Raw genomic sequence first — 23061 nt, forward strand, 5'->3', positions numbered from 1 at the left:
CTAGCACAATATGTTGGGGATATGTAGCCTTGCTGTGGGCAAACATTTTGTAACAATTTGGCAAACTTTGATATGTAAACAGCAAATATTATTCAGTTTTATTTCAACAAAAACGGAAAAAAATCGGATCCTACTTATTTTGTGGATAACATAACAATAAATCAAGCCAATAGATCGTTTGAGCTGGCATGAATATAAAAAATAATTAGCAAGTCGATAGTCATAATTCCCTCTGTTTGTCCCACGTGAAATGTTCTTCATGAATAGAATAGATGGCTGATAGACGTTCGACCGAATAATATCATTTGCTAACTTCAACTGTTCATCTAATTTCCATGAATGTATGTTACATAGTTCATATGTTCATGGGCTTCTTCACTGAATGTATAGTGTGGAGGACTACTTCACTTGAGGATAAGTAACATAAATAATGATGATAATTATGATAGTATTGCCATTATTATTCCTTCAGATTATTAAAAAAAAAGTTATTATGTTTTCATAGAGAGAAAGAGGTATGGAGATTGTGAGATTATTTTTAGCATCGGAATTGTTAGCATAATTCTTAAAGATATTATGTTTTGTTTGTGTGTTGTTAAATGCTGCACTCAGCAACGTAAGGATATTAAAACATTACATTTCGGTTCAGTTGTATTTTTATATTGGTATCATTTTGCAAATGTTACAGAGACCTGATAAGGGATATATGATAATGTATAGTCGCTATTCTTAAAGTAAGAATATGTTAGATTTATCAACCAGAAATATTGCACACAAGAGGATAATCATATTTCATGACACTATTCAACGTCGAAGTCAACGATATTTGTGTATGTTATTGCTACATGACACGGATACGTCATGATAAAGCAATTAGAAATTGGCATTTGATGATATAAGATAGCTACGCGATAAATCACAAAGAACAAAGAAGGAAGCGATATTTATTTCACGATAAAACATTGCTCTATCATGACGTCATTTATTGAGATTCGAACATGCACTCGCAACTTGAAAAGTAAAATTTGTAAATTTGACCATATTTTTGAGAGGTATGTGTCTAGTGAGTTGTTCCCATTAAATGTTGCTGGAGAATCCGAAAGTGAGAGTGATATGACAATCGGTATTGGGAGAAAAGGTACAGATGATTGACGAGAAAATTGTGAGAATATGCGGGACCAAACTCAAATCCTAAAATGGATTCATCTAGCATGGCCGCTGTCGGATTCTAATTTAACACCCTAAAAGAGGCTGTACGTAATGTTGATATCTCATATAGAAATAAACGAGTCTCGGTCGTTGTTTATCGTACAATAAACAACTCCCACTCGTCGTTTGTTTCTTAATTACATGACCATATACACTAACATTATATCTTTTCATGTTTATCGGTCAACAAAAGCGACATAAGCATTTCCATTATCATGAGAAACCCTTGCCAAAAGTAGCGCCAACTGCACCATTGCGACAACATCAGGAGCATGTTTCACGATTCATCATATAAATGATGACATTGGATGCTCGCAAAAACGCGAGCTCATTCCGATCCACTAGTGGCACCCGCCACAAACACATCCAAAGGCAAGCCAATTGTTCACCCGAAAAGGCAGAGAATTGCATCTGACATCATTTTTGTCATTGATACGTCAAACCTGGAAATGCCGTCCAAACGTCCAACACAAAGCCCAAGCCAGGACCCAAATCCTTCAAACCCGGCCAAAGTTCTGTTAATTACATACACTTCCCCCTAACCTTAAATAATCTATACTAGTTCTGAAGTAAATCGTATTTACCCGTATGAATCGTCTTATGTTATTTATTGCCGATAAACAGAATATGCATACTTTCTGAAAGTACTGTGTGATAAGTCACGCACCAAACCTATACTCTCGATATACAAGCTGCTCTTACTTAAAAAAGAATATTGGGTTAACAAGATACGTATATTAAAGTACCATGCTTTCCTGATGTGCTCTCATTCTAATTTGAAATAATGGCATAAATAGTTACCACTCATCTTTCAATATTTTTCAAGGTTGGGTTAATCACGAACATATTTGAATATGTACAACATCTATACTTACTTATCTTTATACTTAAAGGCATCAGGTTTGTCTGTCATAAGACCCCGAAACAAATATGTCCAACACAGCCCAATATTTGGCTCTTGGCTCCTTGTTCTTATATTTTATAAGTATTGTTTAAACAACTGTTTTTTTCTGTAAAATATGTTCATTTCAGAAATTAGATGTTATTCTAGCATCAGGTCTGTGGTACGTTTACTGCATCAGCATTACATTAAAACGATATTACATTACATAAATCCACACAGAGGAAATGCTTAACATTTATCTTTTAAGGAAGAGTGCAGGACGACTTGCTTTTTACATATAAATGTGGACATATATGTATGGACATTTGAATGATACAGATATATACCTCCTTAAAGATAGTGTTCGTAGATGACTGTAGAAAATGGAATAATTATGTGAGTAATCGGGTTAATACCACGTTCAGCAATATTTAGCCATATTGCGATATTGGTTTCCAACATACAAGTCGGACCATGAAATTATGACTTGAATTTGGACCTGGCTTTCTGGTGTGATGTAACACCCCAGAATCTCCGGTAGAAAAAGGGCTCAAAGCACGAATTAAGATCACGAGATGATACTGATGTATGCATCTGGACATATATTTGCGTTGTATTACTACCTTAATTCATCAGTATATATGTATTTTGCATAAAAGGATATTATAGGATCGACGCTGACATGCGCATATAACCTATTCACCAGTGCTGTAATATTTCATTTCTTCTGACACATATCGACACGAGAAATTATATTTAAATTTAAAAGGAGCCCAAGTGGGATAGAAATTTGAGTCTGAACCTGTTGAACAAGGCTTGTTTCATTTTGGGCTATAGCATTGCCGCAAGGCCTGGGCGGAAGGGAACACCTGTTTGCACCCATCAGCTACCAATCACGACTTCTCTCTCCAAACGAAAACAAAATACGAAAAATGTCGGAAGTGTATCCTTCTAATTTTCTATTTAGATACATGTTTTAACTTTAAAGTAATTATATGTATCTCATGTATTATTGGTATCTGTGATGCTGGTACCGTTTTGTTGCCATTGTGTAGCTTTTGTGGAGTTATTATGAATATCAAATACATGCCTTGAAATATGGACTTGTGAAAGAACTCATTATTGAATCATTTGCATTTAAATTAATGCATATACCATTTACTTGGCGTGTATGGACATATTATCCATCTACTTATACACACTTATTATGGACATATACAGAATTTCATTGTACCTTATTATTTCAAAAAATACACGTGAAGATCCGGGTTAGAATAGGCATTCAACAACCCATGCTTGTACGAAGGCGACTTGGCTCGCTGACTTGGTTGATGCATGTCATCGTATCCCAAATGCGTAGATCGGTGCTCTTGATGATAATGACTAAATTGTTTGGTCCAGACTGGATTATTTACGAACCACCGTCATATAGCTGGTATATTGCTGAGTGCGGCGTTAAACAACAAACAATCAAACAAAATCTATATAATTATTAAACACCTTCCAACAATGAGAAATTAAACTTATATTTTCTAAATATTCTGTTATATTTATAACATAATTTGATTCATAATTTAATTATTGCGTTGCTTTCTTCCCTGTCATTCAAAGTGCATGTTCAAACCCCTAAACTTTTAATATTTCATTTTTCATAAATGGCACGTTAGTGCGTTGCCTAGATCTCTCGTTACCTATTCACAAGAATAGATTAAAATAATTTGTTTTACTATCATATTTCTGTTTATCTAATTCATAATACGAAATTGATAATTCATTTATAATAGTATAGATCATATTCGTGTATATCACTATCTGATGCTAAGGTTTTATTTCAGAAAATATAATTAATTCAAAATGTAGAAAGATACACAATTTGCCATTATTTGACTTTTAAACTGTACAAAGTATGATATAATGATCAGAATGCCTGTAACGGGTAGTATTTAAGAAAGAAATATTTGTCGAGAAGTCCCATTTTTCAGATATGCCCTTCAGTAGTATTATTGCATATCTCCAGAGAGAGGTTTACATTGTTGTTCTCATTATTTGTGGATAATTCAAAAAGCAACATAGAAAATATATATGCTACCATGACGAAAGAATACAGAGTATACATAACTCGCAATTCTATATATTCAGCAAACAGCCCAAAACCGAAACTCCACAACATATCCGATTACACTGATTAAGGCTGTCCCAGTTCTCCATGCGATACTGACGCCCGTTCGTCTCCCAGACCATACAGAATAAATTTAAAAGGAATCCAGCTCAAGTCTAGAACGATTTGGCAAGCCTAGATTGCCTTAATTCTATCCATGAAAGTAAGCATTAATAAAAAAATATTGTTCTTGTCTGCTTCAGATTATATTTTGTAGATACTTATTTTAACTAGGAAAATTGTACTGACACCGGCGCTGTCCCTATTGAAGCTATCCATAAGAATTTCGAATTGCCGTCCATTGTTCGATGTCAATACATCGATGACAAGTGAGGATATCATAAAGTAATCGTTGATGCCGCGCTACACTTTGATAAAAATTATAATCAAGTTGACTGGTGTGTACATTACTACAGTGAACATGTACATGATCATGCCCTAATAATCAAATACCGTAATGTCAAATACTAATTTATTATTGTGTGATGAATTTAACTGGATCAGTGGTAACATGTGATATTAATATTCCATCAATTTCTTTCCTGGTTGGTCCATCAATGTCTACAAAATGAAAATAATACAATTAAAATGGAGCATAGAACAATTCTTAATTTCAGGCTAGAGCTGTGGAAATCTAGACTTTCCCAATCATTATAGACTTGAGTTGGTCTCATGTTTAACATTATTCCCTTGGGTCAACGTCACAGCTCATACCATACACTAACAAGACCAGCTTGCCCCCCGCCGGAGCTCCCGGATTTTGGTTATATCATCTAACATGGCCAACTCTGCTCTTAAGTAAACAAGAACGTAATCAGCGAGGGGTCCTTTATCATCCCTATGTGGCTGCTTATAAAAATCGTATATCAACTGCAATATACTGTATACAACATTCAGTATACAGTGTGTCGCGAGCTCTGCGCTGGGCTGGAGCACACATTTCCTACACCTCTCCCTTCGGCAAACACATCACTAGGGTTGCAACGAGGTCACAGGTCAGGCGTGCACTCGTCAGTTGTCTAATACGGTCAAAAGTAAGTCTTCTTCCGGAAGACCACTGCACTGGAGGTATGTGGATTATTGAGGAGGTACTACGTGTTTGGAACTGGGAGTTGAACACTAAGCACTTTTAGAGAAGAGCTCACAATAAAACGTTATGGACTCGCGGACGGACTTGTGTTTTCATTTCAAGACTGACAGACAGACAGACAATAATTTATTTGCGTCTCACCCATAAGGTACATTGTACAGTATGCATATAAATCAAAACATGCTTAAAACTTACGGCCAGTCGTAAAACGACTTATGAGAGACGATAAGATCATAAAACCAACTTATATACTAAAATGAATATACATACAATATATACATCATGAATATAAAATAGATCGGCGAGCGCACTTCTGTGGCAGCGACTCAGTGGTTTCTTAACATAATCTTCCGTATCGTAATGGTGTTTGAAACGCCTATAGGTTCTCAGTTTATTTCTTCCCCTCGCCCCTTGTATTGACTGTAGCTTGTCCCACCACTTTGTTTTATACACTGACATCAGTCTTCCTCTTACTGCCGCGGCAAGGGGCAAGACGTACATTTATCAGGCTGAACTTCCTAACTGTAACAATAACTGAACTTTACGCCTTTTATACACATTTGTGATGGGGCGACAATGCGACAACGAGACATATTTTGACCTTGAAAATGTCGCGTTACGGCATCGTCGCCCTTTTGTAAAATAAAGAAAAGGATTATCAAAGAACGACAATGCGAACACGCGACAATGCGACAAATGGCCAATTGTCGCGCTTTTGTTAATTTTGACACGTTTTGCTTGTTTTTGTAAAGGCGTCAATGCGACAATGCGACAACGAGACAATGTCCCTTCCATAGTAATCCGTGCAAATAAAACTGAGTAATGAAATAGAAGTCTGACATGCCAGTTAAAAGATAGAGTGGTGCAGCTTCTGATTTCATAGATCTTCAAGAAGGGTTATCAATAATGGGATGGGTGATGAGTTCAACTGCATACGCTGTGATTAACAATAATGCTCCGAGTCAATACATTTTGTCAAATGTATGACATGTATTACGTGAATGAACATATTGTTTATACTCGTCCATGTTTTTGACGGACAAAATAATGTACATGCTCGGTAAAACTGAGGACGGGCATTATTGTGTGTTTCCGTGCTTTGTTCAGGTGAACAATTGACTTGTCCTTGCATGTGTTTGTGACGGGTGCCACTTGTGTGGCAGGATACGCTCACCTTTTCCCGAACACCCATTGGATGGCCTGAACCACTTCGGATTTTTATCCCACATCAGTCTGATACACCATGATAAAACTGAAATACTGAAATACTGTACAGTTGAAAATGATGTTTAATGCGATTACCGTATTGTGTTACTGCAACTGTTCATATTTTGTGCAGTGATGTTATGTAATATGTAAAAGAAAGCATATTCAATTATCCAATTGATTTGAATAGAATATACTTGCGTCAGTGTATTTTATTAACGCCCCAAATCGTAATTTAAACACCTTAAATAACAGATCACGCATGGTGCCTTGACTTACTACTAGATTTAATGGGCCACCCCGGAATAAAATAGTTCCCCCCAAAGCGAGGAACATATGTTTTAGTATGTTTACAAGAAATATATTCCAAACAATATCCTCATTAGATGAGAAGATCTTTTACAGAATTACCTCAGTAAGTCAATTACAATGACAGAGCGTCGTAATACATTTACATCAAGTACAATACGTCAAAATGGCCGACACGATAAACGTGACGGGAGATATTTCCGAAGTTGTTAATTAACCTGTGGCTATTTCAAGCCTTTGGCATCACTGATCAATTGGCCGATCATTGAAAGGTGATTGTGAAGATGTGTCAAATAGATACTAAGGTAAATTCATAGATTTCTGTAAATTGTCACTGCGACAGTTTGGATTTGTTTTCGTGTTTTTTCTCTCTTGGATGGGTTGTAGCGAGGGTATCCTTAAATGGGCTTGCAACCACGCTTCTGTATGAATTCGTACCAGGGAATTCCAAGGGTTTTCCCCAGGAATGTCGAAGTAGTCAGTGTTTACGCCTTTTCAAGAATACAGTCACGTGAAGAACGTCATGTGACCGACCTCGCGTCCAAGTCGTATATCTTGTAAACTTCACATTAAAAAATTAGTTATTGTTATAACCAAATGAAACACAACCCATTATCCGATAGGGGTAACTGTACATAGCCGTTACCACAATAAACTTAGTAACATTGTTTGGTTTGACTTCTTGGCGCGTGTCTGAATTCCATTAACATGTAACATATCCTAAAACTAGTTATCAGCAAATGCCGCTGCACTGCGCGCGACAGATACTAGAGCACGGCATGCCAGAATTACGAAACCTAAAGCGTCCGAAAGGAAGCCTTGGACATCACGTGCGTCGGGGGACCAGCGCCATCTGATTGGCCGTTAACAGTTGTACAAGGCGGAGCAAAAAGCATCGTTTTTCCGTCCATTTTACGCTTGAAAAACTCGACCCTTTTCTGGACACTTTCTAGACGCTGACCAATTAATCAATTTTAATGAATTTTTAGTCGTTTTTCCGTCCAATGACCATATACGGAAAAAAACGACGTTTTCGTGTTTGCAGTGTAACATCCACCCCGCAAACTGTTGACGGAAGATGATGTTTACTGTAGATAGGTTAGAAGTAAACATCGGACTCGGGGCAATAGGGAATGTAGGGGGCCATTTCATGACGAACAAAAAGTAGTATTTGTATTAAATATGTGTTTCAAACGGTTCCATCAGTGTCACCTGACCAGGACAAAAATCAATGCGTCCAAAACTTAATGAATGTAACAGATACATGTGGAATTTAAAACTGAAAGGTGTTCAATTACCTGATCCACTGTGAACAATGAACATGTCTACATGTATACATGCATCTTGATACGATTACATCTGTTTATATCGGGCATATGGCATATGTAGGTACATGCACCACTGGGTATATGTGTGGGTGTATGAATGTACTTGTATCTATTAGACAAATTAAATACATTTGACAGTTTATGAGTTTATACGATTGTGCTGTATGTATGTATCAGTGTATCTATTTGGTGTTGTGTTTATAAGTGCACATGTACAAATGTATGCACCAGTGTATGTGCATTGTGTGTGTATATATCCTGTTTTATGTTTTTCTGTATATGATACAATATTTGTTATTTATCATGGTTGTATGCATGTATTATCTAGTTCTTGGGTATGCATTATTTATTAAATACTCTTAACTTGTAGTGACCGCCTCCGTGGTCAAGTGGTAGAGTGTCCGCCCGGAGAGCGGAAGGTCCGGTTTTCGATCCCCGGCCGCGTCATTCCAAGAGACGTTAAAATATGGCGCTCGGCATTAAGGGGCTAAAACAAGGACTGGTCGGCTCCGAGTCAATATACTGTGTCTGAGTGGGGTATTCATGTTAAACTGCGGCATAGTATCTCACTGGGCCAGCGACTATAAAATCGGCATCAGTCCGGACTAGTACAAGCGCGCGCGCTCACACACACACACGTTGCTATAGAAGTGCAATCTTGGACGCGACGTTAAACCCAAATTCACCTCTCCTTAACTTGTGATTTCATTTTGTTTTTATGTGTTGTGACTCATAGTTCATATATATATATGGCCGAGTGTTTTTACGTGTACACTGATACAAAGTATGTACAACTTGTGACTATCTCTCACTATCGCCTTCACACACGGAGCAATACTATTCACTAGTTGGGTGTACGCTCCTGATAAACGCGTATCTAGGGAGTAATTCAAATTGTAGTGATATACTATAATTGAATACAACTTGATCACTAAAAGTGGTTGCCGCCTATTGATATGCCTGGTACTTCATTGAGAGCTTTTAGCAGCACATTGTAGTGGTTATACTATTGGATACAACTTGATTACTAAAACTGGTTGCCTCATATTAATACGATTGGCAGTTTATTGACAGCTTTGATTTATAGGGATAACGTACATGTAGTCACTTTCTCTAATTTATCTGCTAGATATAATCTTTAATTGTCATGTAATAGCAGTGTTACAAAAATCTGTCAGAGTTTGTTTTTTTTCATCGGGTAAGAATAGTTGATTCGTCTATTCATACATTTTACGAGTCTAACCCCATCGAATAATTGGCACCATACATTCCAGCAGAGAGTTTTGTTTTACTTTATTATCTACATGTATTGTTAAGTGTAGTAGATACTTACATCACTGTATCTCAGAACGCAGAACTGACAACAGCCAAACACAGAGAATTGCTACATATCATTTCCAGGCCTGTATATTCCTGCTTGAACATAGAGCCTACATGTATGCTGTAGTCGGTGCAATGTTTGTCCACATGTACAGTCTCAGCTGGCTGACGTCACATTTCCCATACAGCCTCCGTGGTCTAGTGGTAGAGCGTCCGCCCGGAGAGCGGAAGGTCCGGGGTTCGATCCCCGGCGACGTCTTACCAAAAGACGTTAAAAGATAGTACTTAGAAGATAAATACTATGTGTGTGTCTATTTCCGGGATTTTATCGAGTATTTGCATCTTGGAAATTCATCTCGAGACCCGAAAGCGTTAGCTTGAGGGGCTCGAATGAAAATTTCCAAGATGCAAATACTCGATAAAATCCCGGAAATAGACACACACATAGTATTTATCGATATTGTAAACCTATTGTTTTATTTAGAAAAAAACATGCGCACTCTTTAACACCCCGTACTTACTCGGTTGTGAGGCGTCAACATCGAACGTTCTGTTGTTGCTATGGTGATTGTGATTTTGGTAATGATGACGGACTACTTTCCTGAGTGTAAGTCATTCATAAGTTGCTGGTGCTTCAGTCGAATGTTCACCTACGTCTGTTTTGAACAACAGGACCGTATAATTAATAATAAAAATAAACAAACTCGAAATCGTCTGTGAGTTTGTTTGTTTTTATTATCAGTTACATTATCTGTTGTTATGTCAACATAATCGTTTTTTCAGAGTGTAAACCCCCTGGATGCCACAGCGACACATATGTCCCTCCTCTTCAACCCTCACTTCGAAATCGAATAAAATTCAAAATACATCACGCAGATTAATACACTTCACAGTTTTGAATTCCCCCTTCTGTTTATCATTTACTGTCATTTAAGGCAATTCAAAATTACTGAACGTGACTTCTGAAAATTAGATACATTGTAAACCTCGCCAAATCACAATTCACGGCGTTATATAAATATTCACTGTGTGTTTTGAAATCTAAACATCGGATATTTACTCGAATAATTAAAGTAGAAAATTAGCATATTAGCGATCACGGGTATCAAATCACTACTGATAGTTCTGAAACGTCGCTGATAAGCCTAGAATCGTTTAGAATGTTTTGGAAAATACGCATACACGAACGCCGAAGTGTACGTTCCGCCATATTAGATTGTGTTTACAAAATGCCGGTTATGAGACGCCTATTCGATCAGGTATATTTCAATGTTTAATGCTATACATGCATCCCTGAATTCCTCATACATTTTCGAAACAATGGATAAATGGTCTTTGTCACCAATGCAAATTATCTAGATGAAATCATGCGAAATAAGTTAGGTATGGAAACGAAAACTATGCTCGGAAAACTGTACTTGCTGAAATGTAAACAAAGCAAAATTCTGATTTTACACTGTGTAGCCTTTTTAGAGGTACTTTCGTCTAATTGTTGCATACATTGGCTCCATCACGCGTTTGAGAATATTCATGGGAAGAGTATCGTTGCACTAATTATGGAAATACACATATATACATTACAATGATGTGGTAAATTCAACAGAAGCCGTTTACAAAAGTTTCTGTCCTGTGTGGCGCCATGACTGACGCTAAATCACGCACAACGATGACGGTAGTTATCTGCATTTCTGACTAATTCTCTTTCCTACATTGGAAAACATGGTAAACAAATAACAGTACGCAGATTGTCAGAATGCTTCTGATTACTTACGTGACCCATTTATGTGTATACGATCCCTCAATCAACGAAAATCCTCCTCTGGAAATCCCGCGTAATGTTGTCAGTGAACACAGCATTTTGTAAAAGTCGGTCACCGGTAGTGATGTCATACGGAAGTAAACATTGTTGTACATATTTGGTAATATTGTCTAGTTTGCATTTTCATCATCGCCTTGATAATCCAGATATGACGGAAACCTTTTTGTGTCGGGTCACCTTATTTATGAGTAGTTGGCAGCACATAGGATGACGTCACTTATGACAGTCGTGTCATGTATTATGCGCTACTGCAATCATGACAAATTCATCGGTTCGATGTTAAAAAGGTGCTATTTTGGGGGGTGAAAAAAACAGATTACCGCACTCGTGCCTGTCAGATACCATTTATCTTACAACTCGTTGTTACAAAGCGTATCTAACTCGCTTTCGCTCGTTAGATACGTTTTGAAACAACTCGTAAGATCAATGGTATCTGACAGACACTAGTGTAGTAATCTCTGTTTCCTACACAGTGATTCGGTCGCTTGCTTCAGGGAATTCAAATCATATTTTCACCCTTTGACATTTGGTCATGTGACCCAAATTAGCCAATTACAACACAGAACACACTTTCTATAGGTTTACAATTGTTGTTACCCTGCCTGTCGCTCGGCATTAAGGGGCTTAAACAAGGACTTGTCGCCTCGGAGTCAGTGCATGCACGTCGCTATATAAGTACAATAATCTTGGACGCGACGTTAAATCAAATTTCACCTCACCTCACTTCACATGTCCCATCATGTCAGCTCTACTTCTCAAGCATAATTGGATTTTCGAAGACATTTTGAATGAAAGGAAATAAAAAGAAATTCGTTTCATAAATCATATTTAACCAAATTCAAAAACTTATACACCCGTTCTACATTTCGGTCCAGTAGACCTGGATCCTTCACTTCCAAAGTGGAAAATAGAATAATAATGATCATCCTTGCTGCCGCAAACTAACGCAGACTGATTTAGTAAACTGCTACTTCTTTACTCCATCGTACTTTTTAGTGACAGGCTGCCATCATATTATAGGAACATTGTGCGGCGTTGAATAACAAACAATCATCGCATATTACATATTCGTAGTTGGAGAAAGATATTACTTTCGCTCATGTTTATTTCTATAACCTTCCTCTCTTGGCATTGTATAGTAATAGGACACATTTCATCAACCCACCCAAGTAACTGCAGAACCCTTGCTTTTCAAATGGGAAAGTAGACACAATTTATGGATAACAACTTCTTTAATTACTGCAAAGGCGACGTTTCGGTAAAGATCCTTATACCGTTGTCAAGCAAGGCCTGCTCGAATGTCTTGCTTGACAACGGTATGAGCATTTATACCGAAACGTCGCCTTTACAGTAATTAAAGAAGTTGTTACCCCTAAATTGTAAATACTTCGTCATCCGTCAACCTCTAAGTAATGCATATCAAACAATTTTCAAATGAGGTCGTTATTAAATTGAATTTCACTTTCAATGGGGAGAATCGAAGCCAACATGTTGAATGGTCTCGTAGGTCAAATGGGGTTTCAGATGTCTTCACGTTGTTATATCACTGCATAATCGGGTGTGGAACTAAGTCAATGTATTCATTTGTACCAAAGTCTCTGTGGCAGATCCTGTTCCTAGAAGATGCCTCCGACCCCGTAAATATTTCCAGCGTATTATTGAATAAAGCCCTCGCGGGAGGGGGAAACGTATGCTAATTCAGTGCCTTTCAGTTTCAAGGAGAGTGCTGTTGTCTTTATTGGTTCCGACAAAGGTGGTGAGGCTCTCTTTAAATTTGACTTATGAGTGTGTGAGTCGGTGCGTAGGTACGTGGGGGCTAAAACAAGGACTGGTCGGCTCGGAGTCAGTATACTGTGTCTGAGTGGGATATTCATGTTAAACTGCGGCATGGTATCCCAGTGGGCTAGCACTATAAATCGGCATCAGTCCGGACTAGTACAAGCAGCCACACACACACACATAAGTGCAATAATCTTGGACCCGACGTTAAACCCCATTTCACCTCACCTATGACCAGCATAGGTTTCTGGGGGCCTATGCGATGCTGACCCTGGTTCCACACCCTGAAATGAATGTTATCGCCCCTGGCAAAAGTGAATGAAACGGACATAAGAGAACACTTTCTAACTCATTGCACCAGCTGGTCAGGCCACTTATACCGTGCTGTCTCAACGTCGAGGGCTCAGGAATGTCGTGGGGGAAGAAGCCATAAATTTGAGGATTTATTGTATTGTAAGACAAAACAATACAATAATGAGGGAGATATTTGGAACCTGACAACAACTTGCAAGAAGATTTCTGAATATATTTTAGGTACGCCTCAGTGACTATTGATGACGGAGTTTGCTTTACGCATGACATAAAAAATGGGTTTCACACATTGTGCCCAAGTGGGGATTTAAACATAGACGAACTCTTTGACCACCAAAACGCTAGGCTATTCGATCGGTCCTGACTATTGAAAAAACTAAGAGTTAACCTTTATGACATGCTGTTAAAGCGCTTCATGTACAGGTAACATATACACTCAATTTATAAAATTCAACTCACAGGCAATATACAAAACAAACAAGAACTTGGAGTATCGTAATCCTTGAAACGAAGAGGTTCGTTTGAGGTAAAAGTGCTCGCGTATAAAAGGATTCATTCACTCCAAATAATTATCTTTCTCTCTCCATTCCGCACAACAGCTATTTACAGTTGCCAATTATATCACAGGTAACTGTCCTGAAGGAAACACTTTATTGTATTCAAGGCATCCGGCCCACATACAAGAACGCATACACATCTTCTACATATATTTGTCAATTTAGTAGCAACAATCATTTTCTCATAAGCAAAAAATGAAATACTAGTATATACACGGAATGCTTAAAATATTCTTAAATCTTTTGACACTGAATTGTATTTCCGTTAAATTTTGTCTAATCTTAACCATGATACTGTTATGAGGTTAAATAGCGTCTCAAAAACATTAGAAAATAGTAACAAATTAAACCATTATAGCTGTAATGATGAGTTGCATTAGATATACAAAATTTGTGACAGAGAACTTTTAGACCGAAAGGAATTAATAGATAAAAGACATTTCACATTTATCACAACAGTACCCGGACATTGCATATTAAGAGAACTTTAAGAATCGAAAGGAATTAATAGATAAAATACATTTCACATTTATCACAAGAGTATTCTGGACATTGCATATTAAGCGAACGTTAAGTTCGAAAGGAATTAATAGATAAAAGACATTTCACATTTATCACAAGAGTATTCTGGACATTTTATATTTATCATTGGATTGGTTCCATGTTATCGTCGATTAAGTAATGAAACAAGCAGAGAGGTAAGATACTTTTCATTTGTAGTATCCGGAGTGAGACACAAAATCAATAGAGAGAGATGATCAATCTTGCACGTAGGCTTCGGTATTTTTCCGATTACGACACACATGAGTTCATGGTCAGATCTAACTTTTAACGAATCAAACTGAGGTATTGTGACATGTGACAAAGACAGGCCATGCCGGAACACTATTAAAATGATACCGTCAACGTTAGGAGAGGAGAGCGCGGTTTGCAATCGATTCGAATCCCGATCGATCTAAGATCTCCCCATTTAGTGATGAGCCTGGCCGGTCTGATCCTGTCATGTATTGATAGATGGACTGAGAGTAAGTAAAGCTAATGTGAGTATAAAGCTGGTGTTGCGTTTCCTTATTATGCGAGTATGAATGCTGATGGAGACAACTTGGAGTGAGCATCGCTAGACCAATCACTCCTTGATGGAGCTGAGCCGGTGCTGACAAGGCGACTTGCAAAGTCATGGCTTAACTGACCATGATGACCAGTAACGGCAATACTTTCAGTAACTGTAGTTGGGTCGCACTTGACACCCGAAAGCAGTTACGACAATACTTCTGATTTTATTATCATTTAAATTTAATAGAGGCTTTTCTGTATGCAATTGGCTTTCAAATGATATGCATGTGTCATATCTTGAGCTATCGAAGAATGAAGGCGTCCAATTATGGAAAAGTCTTATCAATTGCTCTTTGGCGAAGGTCTTTCAAAAACATTTTTTAATTGTCAAAACCATGCATGCCAAAAGCCATATTTCAGATCTGAGATACTCATGGCCTATACCTAACGTCATCAGGGTGATGGTTTTTGGGAGGATAACTCCTCGCGCATTTTTAGTATTTTGAGCCAAACTGTGATAAATCACATCTGATAATTTATGAAGAGTGTTAAATCTCCCAAAGCTTACAACATACAATTTAGTATTGGTGATCCAACATTCAAAGACGTTGAGAAAAGAAAGAAAAAACTGTTCGAATTTACTTTCTAGTGATTGAACATTGGTATATATTCTGTGTATAACAAAACATCCAAGCACCCCCAAAGCCCTCTTTCCCCCTATTCCACCTCTAACCCGTCACCAACCACTCGCGACCCCTTATGTCTTCTCCTACCCCTCAATCCCGTACTTTGAGTATAATTGTAGTCAATTTTGCATGAACGCTCAGAATCTAGACTGCATCTCTTAACATACACAGTGACCATTTGCCCCAGTTAAAAGTCCTCATCTTCAAAAGCATCGTTGATGTATTGGCTCTGTGCTCTCCCCAAGGCCAAGGGCTGTGCAGTGCGACCAAATTTATGGGGCACCTTGTCCTCCTCGCGTGCATTACTGTAAATGTTTTCTGTGATGAGGTCAACTGTAGTGGTCGGCTCGCTGGAAGTAACGTTTATGTAGCCAATGTTGTCAGCATTTACGACTTCTTGTGTGGTGCCACTGATGACGCCAATATCTGCGTTCGGGAGTACCGATGAGGCGCCGTCGGTGTTGGTGGTGTTCATTTCAGTGTAGGACACCTCTGTGGAATCTCTCGTCATGGTACTGTAGACATTAGACACGGTACAGCTGTTTGTTTGCTGAAGTGGTGGTTTTCTATCTTCAATCTCATCATACAGGACATCCCCACTTGAATCTCGTGGCCCTGGGCACTGGGTAGGTCCATTGTCATTGTGCAGTAGCTCTAAATAATATGAGTGGTAAAGATTGAAAAAAATATTCTTAATTAACAATATTCATACGCACATTCTTCATCCTGACTAGGGGCGGTCGGGTGGCCTAGTGGTTAAAGCGTTCGCTCGTCACGCCGAAGACCCGGGTTCGATTCCCGACATGGGTACAATGTGTGAAGCCCATTTCTGGTGTCCCCCGCCGTGATATTGCTGGCATATCGCTAAAAGCGGCATAAAACCATACTCACTCACTCACTCATCATCCAGACTAGTGTTACAAAGACATTCCCCGCACAGCTGAAAATTGTCAAACGGACATTCAATGCCCAGATAATTGTCAAACGAATTTTCATCAGGTATTCATCACACAGACAATCACAACAACAAATATTAAACGGGCTTCTATCACCCCGACAATTCTCAAACGAATATTCATCACCAAGACAATTGTCAAACGGACATTCACCAAACAGAAAATCATCATACGGACATGCATAACCTGACAAGTTGCAAACGGACATTCATCACACCCACAATTATTGTCCAAAAGACATTCATCTCCCATTGGGGTATTGTGCTATTCTTGTTCATATTGAACTTACACATAACCCTTTGATGCACTTGTATATATATAAACTAGGGAAAACCAGCCTCGATCATCCACCGAATCAGATGCCACGGGACCAAAGGGTCAAATAGCGATGGAAATTCTATGAACAGATTACTGTAAATCATTGATGACACCAGGTGTTGCATAAGGGTGAGCATGTCCTGCACCACCGGAAGCACCCTCCACTCACACAATTTGCGTAAACAAGTAAAACATGTTCTGATTCCCACAAGGCTAAAAGGAAACAGTCTTGTTTGCCGATATATTGCAACTATGTTAATGTTCACAATCATGACTAATTTTAACGATATCAACGTGGAGGAAACATTTGCTGAACGTTTATCTTCACAGGTTGCAATTTTCCTGGTTTTATTCATTGAATTCTCTCATCCAGAATTGATAAATGTAACAGTTCAAGGATGTAAACCAACGGCCAACAGAAACTTTACCATGGTTTTAAATCACACAAGTTTAAAAATTTCAAAAGATAGATGCATGAAGTAAAAAAGGTGTTCTATTGATGACATGTCTGTTGACCTTGTTGGCTGCAAGGAAGATATGTACGATTCGGGCTGCATGGTGTCTAGTGCTGTCATGCTCATAAAGTACGCAACGTTATAGCTGTTGTAGAAATGGTAGGACAATCGGACGAAGAATGTCATCCTTGCAAAGCTGGGCTGTTAACTGACGTTAACGATGACCAGTGGTGCTGTCCTCTGCCCATTAGTTCATCCCCACACCATAACGCCCTCTCAACTACACGACACAACCACCTGAACACAGCATGCCGACGTTCGTTCTCCCCTTAGGCGGTAACCACGCTGTCTTCAATCAGATCTGAACAGACACAACCGGCTTTGAAGACGACCCTCTGCCAGTCACGTCGCTGCCAACGACGTACAGTCCGAGCCCATCTCAATCTCTGACGATGATGTTGCCCTGGCAATAACTGTTCTTTTTAAGGTATGTAAGCCCTAATTCCCTAGCTCTGAGTCGCCTGGCCACTGCCTGTTGACAACCATATGCCCTAAGGCATTCGTCGGTGATGACGTCACTGCCAGGAGTCGATTCCGGAGTACGCAAGTACCGGTCTTCATTGGGCGTAGTTACCCTGGGTCTGCATATTCTTGGCCTGTCTGATGTCTGGCCAGTCTGTCTGTAAGGTTGCCTCAGCAACACTGGAGCAATCAAAGGTTCCAGCAATGTGGGCATGGGTGGCTCCCATCTGTATCATGCCGTTGTTCGGGTGTCAGCCGAAGCTTTACTGTGGTGGTATTTTATTAGTGTAATTGTTACACAATCCGTCCGTATCATTTATATACCCTAATTGAACGTGTAGTTTCCGCTGCCCAAGCGGCAAGTGTTTTTCGCTTTTTCGCATTTTCTACACACAATAAAAACGTGCCCTGGACGTGTATCAATTTCTGCATAGAGCATTATTCATGTTTGGACCATGTGTTTTTCATTTATTTAGTTTGAACGTGTGCTCATATTTTTTTGCAATTTCATTTTAAGTTTTTTTGGCCGTCAGTTAATTTATATTTACTCTGTCAGAAAACAAGCAATGTGTCACATTGGAATAATTGTATCAGGGGCGCTGGGGTTGCCTTTTGGTTATCTGATTTCCCCCGTCGTGATATTGCTAGAAAAATTGCTAAAAGTGGCGTAAATTATCAGTAACTCACTATAATTATGTTATATCTGTCAACGAGGTGAAATATTTTACCTTTGATCCTCTTCCTCCGTCTGACGTACATCCAAACTGCGACAGCCCCGACGACGACCAAGACGCTGACTTCAAGTCCAGTGACAATGGGTATCAGGCGTTTCCCTCAAAACAATGTGTTAGAAACATAAAGATGTGAGTTCAAGAACATGTCACTAATGTAGTGACGTACGTACATGCGTGTGTGTATCCGCATTTACTAGTCTGGAGTTATGCAGTTTTAAATGCTGGCCTACTGAGATACCCCATAAATACCCCACTCAGACACAGTATACTGACTCTGAGCCGACCTGTCCTTGATTTTATCCCCATTAATGTCGACCACCAGACAAAGTAACAAGGAGTACCATCTTTTAACGTCTTGCAGTATGACGGCGGCCAGAGCATCGAAACACTGACCTCCCGCTCTCCGGGCAGACACTCCATCCGACATAATGAAGCTTTGCATTCATATCGTTCACGGTTTGTTCTTTAACGCCACGCTCAGCAATATTCCATCTATGTGACGGCGCACTGTAAATACCGCCGTCCAGAGAATGACATCATGAGCATCAACCTACGCCATTGGGATGCGATGACAAGGATCAACAAAGTCAGCGAGTCTGAGCTTCACGTCCGGTTAGTTGCCTTTTTGGACCCGGATCTTCACGGGGTTTTTCCGCGCTATTGTATATTGACGTGGTTTTCGTATACTTTTTAAATATTGTTATTTCCCTTTACAACCTGCACCGTTAGCTTATAAATATGTTCAACTACAACATACCTTGTAGGCTTGAAAGAAATCTCAACACTGTCCTCGCCAGTAATGTATCACCCATCATCACTGTAACACAAACTAAAGGTTACTTAGGTAATCTCCCTCAGGGCGAGAATTAAGCAACATGACCGTCGTGTCTAGCATAACAATAGGGCCGGTTTTATAGCACAAGCCCACTGAGATACCATCCCACAGTTTAACATTGATGCCCCACTCAGACACAATTTACCGACTCCGATCCGACCCGTCCATTATCCTCTTAATGCCGAGCGCCAGGTGGGTAACAAAAAGTACCATATTTTAACGTATGACGGCAGACGCTACATTCGGATCATGAAATGATTGTTGCGAAGTAGTTTTAGCATTGTTAATAATAAATGAAAGAACACAGTAAAACGTTACTTACATTAGTCGTTCAGACTCACGCACTGATGATGTAACCTGGACAGCTGGTTCAAGACGTATCAGACATCCCCTTTACGTGGCGCTAGAATTATCACGCTATGCATAGGGCTGGCCATGTCACATTGGGTCAGGGTGCAGAACAAGGAAAGTTTCGAATGAAACTGCCTTTATCTGTTTTGTAGCAAATACCGCTTGTTATCAAGAGTGTAGTCATTAGCACGCCTTCTTCCTCTGAAATAGTAGCTAGGGCATTTAGTAGAATAAGTCATCAGCATATTCACTGATAAGTTTTACAGTATCGGATACAGCAACAAAGGGGAGATTGATATCAGTTACTGACATAATGTTTTCCTGTGTGCGGACTTGGCCGCTACATGCTACATGTGGTGTATCCTTAGCCAAGTGACTTTGTATAAAATATGCATCTGTTCACCCAACGGGGAATACAATTCGACAGATCCATTGACTCGGGTAATTATACAATGCTTTGAGCATGCTTTAGGGTGTGGTTATGGCGCATAATAAATGTGCACATTATAACATTAATTTTATCATGTATCCTGGATGCGTGTTGGTTGTGTGTCGGTTGTATGTGGGATATGTGATGGCTGTACGCTGAATGTGTGTTGGTTGTGTGTTGGTTGTGTTTTGGTTGTGTGTTGGGTGTATGTGGGATGTGTGATGGCTGCACATTATAACATTAATTTTATCATGTATCCTGGATGTGTGTTGGTTGTGTGTCGGTTGTGTGTTGGTTGTATGTTGGTTGTGTGTTGGTTGGTTGTGGGATGTGTGTTGTATGTGTGTTGGTTGAGTGTGGGGTGTGTGTTGTATGTGTGTGGGATGTGGGAAGGCTGTCCGATGAATGTGTGTTGTGTGTGTGCTGGTTGTGTGTTGGTTGGGTGTTGGTTGTATGTGGGATGTGTAATCGATGTACACTGAATATGTGTTGGTTGTGTGTTGTATGTGTCTTTGCTGTGTGGTGGTTGTGTGTTGGTTGTGTTGGTTGTATGTGGGATATGTGATGCCTGTACGCTGAAGTGTGTTGCATGTGTGTTGTATGTGTGTTTGCGTTGTGCTGGTTGTGTATTGGTTATATGTTGGATATGTAAAGGCTGTACGATGGATGTGTTTTGGTTGTGCGTTGGTTGTGTGTGGTATATGTGATGGCTGTACGATGGATGTGTGTTTTATGTGTGTTGGTTGTATGTTGGTTTTATGTTGGTTGTGTGTTGGTTGTATGTGGGATATGTGATGCCTGTACCCTGATTGTGTGTTGTATGTGTGTTGGCTTGTGTGCTGGATGTGTGTTGGTTGTGTGTTGGTTGTGTGTGTGTTGGTTGTATGTTGTATGTGGATGGCTGTATGATGGATGTGTGTTGTATGTGTGCTGGTTGTGTGTTGGTTGTATCTTGTATGTGGATGGCTGTACGATTGATGTGTGTTGTATGTGTGCTGGTTGTGTGTTGGTTGTATGTTGTATGTGGATGGCTGTATGATTGATGTGTGTTGTATGTGTGTTGGTTGTGTGTTGGTTGTGTGTTGGTTGTGGATGGATGTGTGTTGTATGTGTGTTGGCTGTGTGCTGGTTGTGTGTTGGTTATGTGTTGGTTGTATGTTGTATGTGGATGGCTGTACGATGTATATGTGTTGTAAGTGTGTTGGTTGTGTGTTGGTTGTATGTTGTATGTGGATGGATGTGTGTTGTATGTGTGTAGGATGTGTGCTGGTTGTGTGTTGGTTGTGTGTTGGTTGTGGATGGATGTGTGTTGTATGTGTGTTGGCTGTGTGCTGGTTGTGTGTTGGTTATGTGTTGGTTGTATGTTGTATGTGGATGGCTGTACGATGTATATGTGTTGTAAGTGTGTTGGTTGTGTGTTGGTTGTATGTTGTATGTGGATGGATGTGTGTTGTATGTGTGTAGGATGTGTGTTGGTTATGTGTTGGTTGTATGTTGTATGTGGATGGCTGTACGATGTATATGTGTTGTAAGTGTGTTGGTTGTGTGTTGGTTGTATGTTGTATGTGGATGGATGTGTGTTGTATGTGTGTAGGATGTGTGTTGGTTATGTGTTGGTTGTATGTTGTATGTGGATGGCTGTACGATGTATATGTGTTGTAAGTGTGTTGGTTGTGTGTTTGTTGTATCATGTATGTGGATGGCTGTACGCTGAATGTGTGTTGTATGTGTGCTGGTTGTGTGTTGGTTGTGTGTTGGTTGTGGATGGATGTGTGTTGTATGTGTGTAGGATGTGTGACGGCTGTACGACGGATGTGTGTAGTATGTGGGATATGTGATGGCTGTACGCTGTTGGTTTCTGTTGAAGCTGTGTGTTGGCTCTCTGCCGGTTGAGTGCTAGCTGTGAGGTTAAATTGTTGGTTGTGTGGTAGCTGTGTGATGGCTGCGTGAAAATTCTAATCATCAAGTGACTAAGAGCCTAATATTGTCGGATACACCCAGTAGACATTACACAAAGTACTAGTGAGAATATGGGAATTATTATTATCTCAGAACAAAGTTGCTGGGTTTTTAAAAAACTGAACCCGGAATTAAAGTTAACTAAAAGGGCCAAAGCTGTAACATATTGCCACAATGTCACAATATCTGCTCAAGTGAAAATGTTGTGTATGTTGTAGGAACTTGACTGCATGCTGACTATATATGTCCTAGAAGTATGCTGGCTGTGTCCTGGATGTATGCTGGCTGTATCCTGGCTGTACGCTGACTGTCCTGGGTGTACGCTGACTATGTCTTAGATACAGGCTGACTGTGTCCTGGATGTACGGAGACTGTGTCCTGGGTGTACGGTTGATTCGTACTGTATGTACCCTGACTGTGTCCTGGATGAACGCTTGGTTCGTACTTTGTGTACACTGACCGTGTCCTGGGTGTACGCTGACCGTGTGTTAGATGTTCGCTGACCGTGTCAAGGATGCACGCAGACTGTGTCCAGGATTTACGTTGACCATGTCATAGATATACGCTGACTGTGTCTTAGATGTACGCTGACTGTGTCCTGGATGTACGTTGACTATGTTTTAGATATACGCTGACTGTGTCTTAGATGTACGCTGACTGTGTCAAGGATGTACGTTGACTATGTTTTAGATATACCCTGACTGTGTCTTAGATGTACGCTGGGTTTATCCTGGATGTACGCTGACTGTGTCCTGGATGTACGCTTGGTTCGTACTGTATGTACACTGACCG

At 39.6% G+C, this 23061-nt stretch overlaps 1 protein-coding gene across 1 annotated transcript; it reads right to left on the reverse strand.

The window, feature by feature from the left end:
• Positions 1-13328: 13328 nt before the first annotated feature.
• On the reverse strand, positions 13329-20087 carry LOC124141881. Its single transcript, XM_046510057.2, has 4 exons — positions 19852-20087; positions 19452-19511; positions 18689-18793; positions 13329-16363 (listed from the first exon to the last, which is right to left on the reverse strand). The coding sequence occupies exons 2-4, from the start codon at positions 19507-19509 to the stop codon at positions 15897-15899; spliced, it is 630 nt and encodes a 209-aa protein (XP_046366013.2). The 5' UTR covers positions 19510-19511; positions 19852-20087; the 3' UTR covers positions 13329-15896.
• Between the last annotated feature and the right edge of the window lie 2974 nt (positions 20088-23061).

This window comes from Haliotis rufescens, unplaced genomic scaffold (genome assembly GCF_023055435.1).
Source record: "Haliotis rufescens isolate VD_foot unplaced genomic scaffold, xgHalRufe1.0.p SCAF_7, whole genome shotgun sequence".
Classification (NCBI taxonomy): Eukaryota; Metazoa; Mollusca; class Gastropoda; order Lepetellida; family Haliotidae; genus Haliotis; species Haliotis rufescens.

Coding starts and splice junctions, on each gene's coding strand:
- LOC124141881 (XM_046510057.2), bottom strand. CDS start 19,509: ATGATGGGTGATACATTACTGGCGAGGACAGTGTTGAGATTTCTTTCA. Junction 18,794..19,451: donor ATTTCTTTCAAGCCTACAAG/GTATGTTGTAGT, acceptor CATTGTTTTGAG/GGAAACGCCTGATACCCATT. Junction 16,364..18,688: donor ACGGAGGAAGAGGATCAAAG/GTAAAATATTTC, acceptor CATATTATTTAG/AGCTACTGCACAATGACAAT.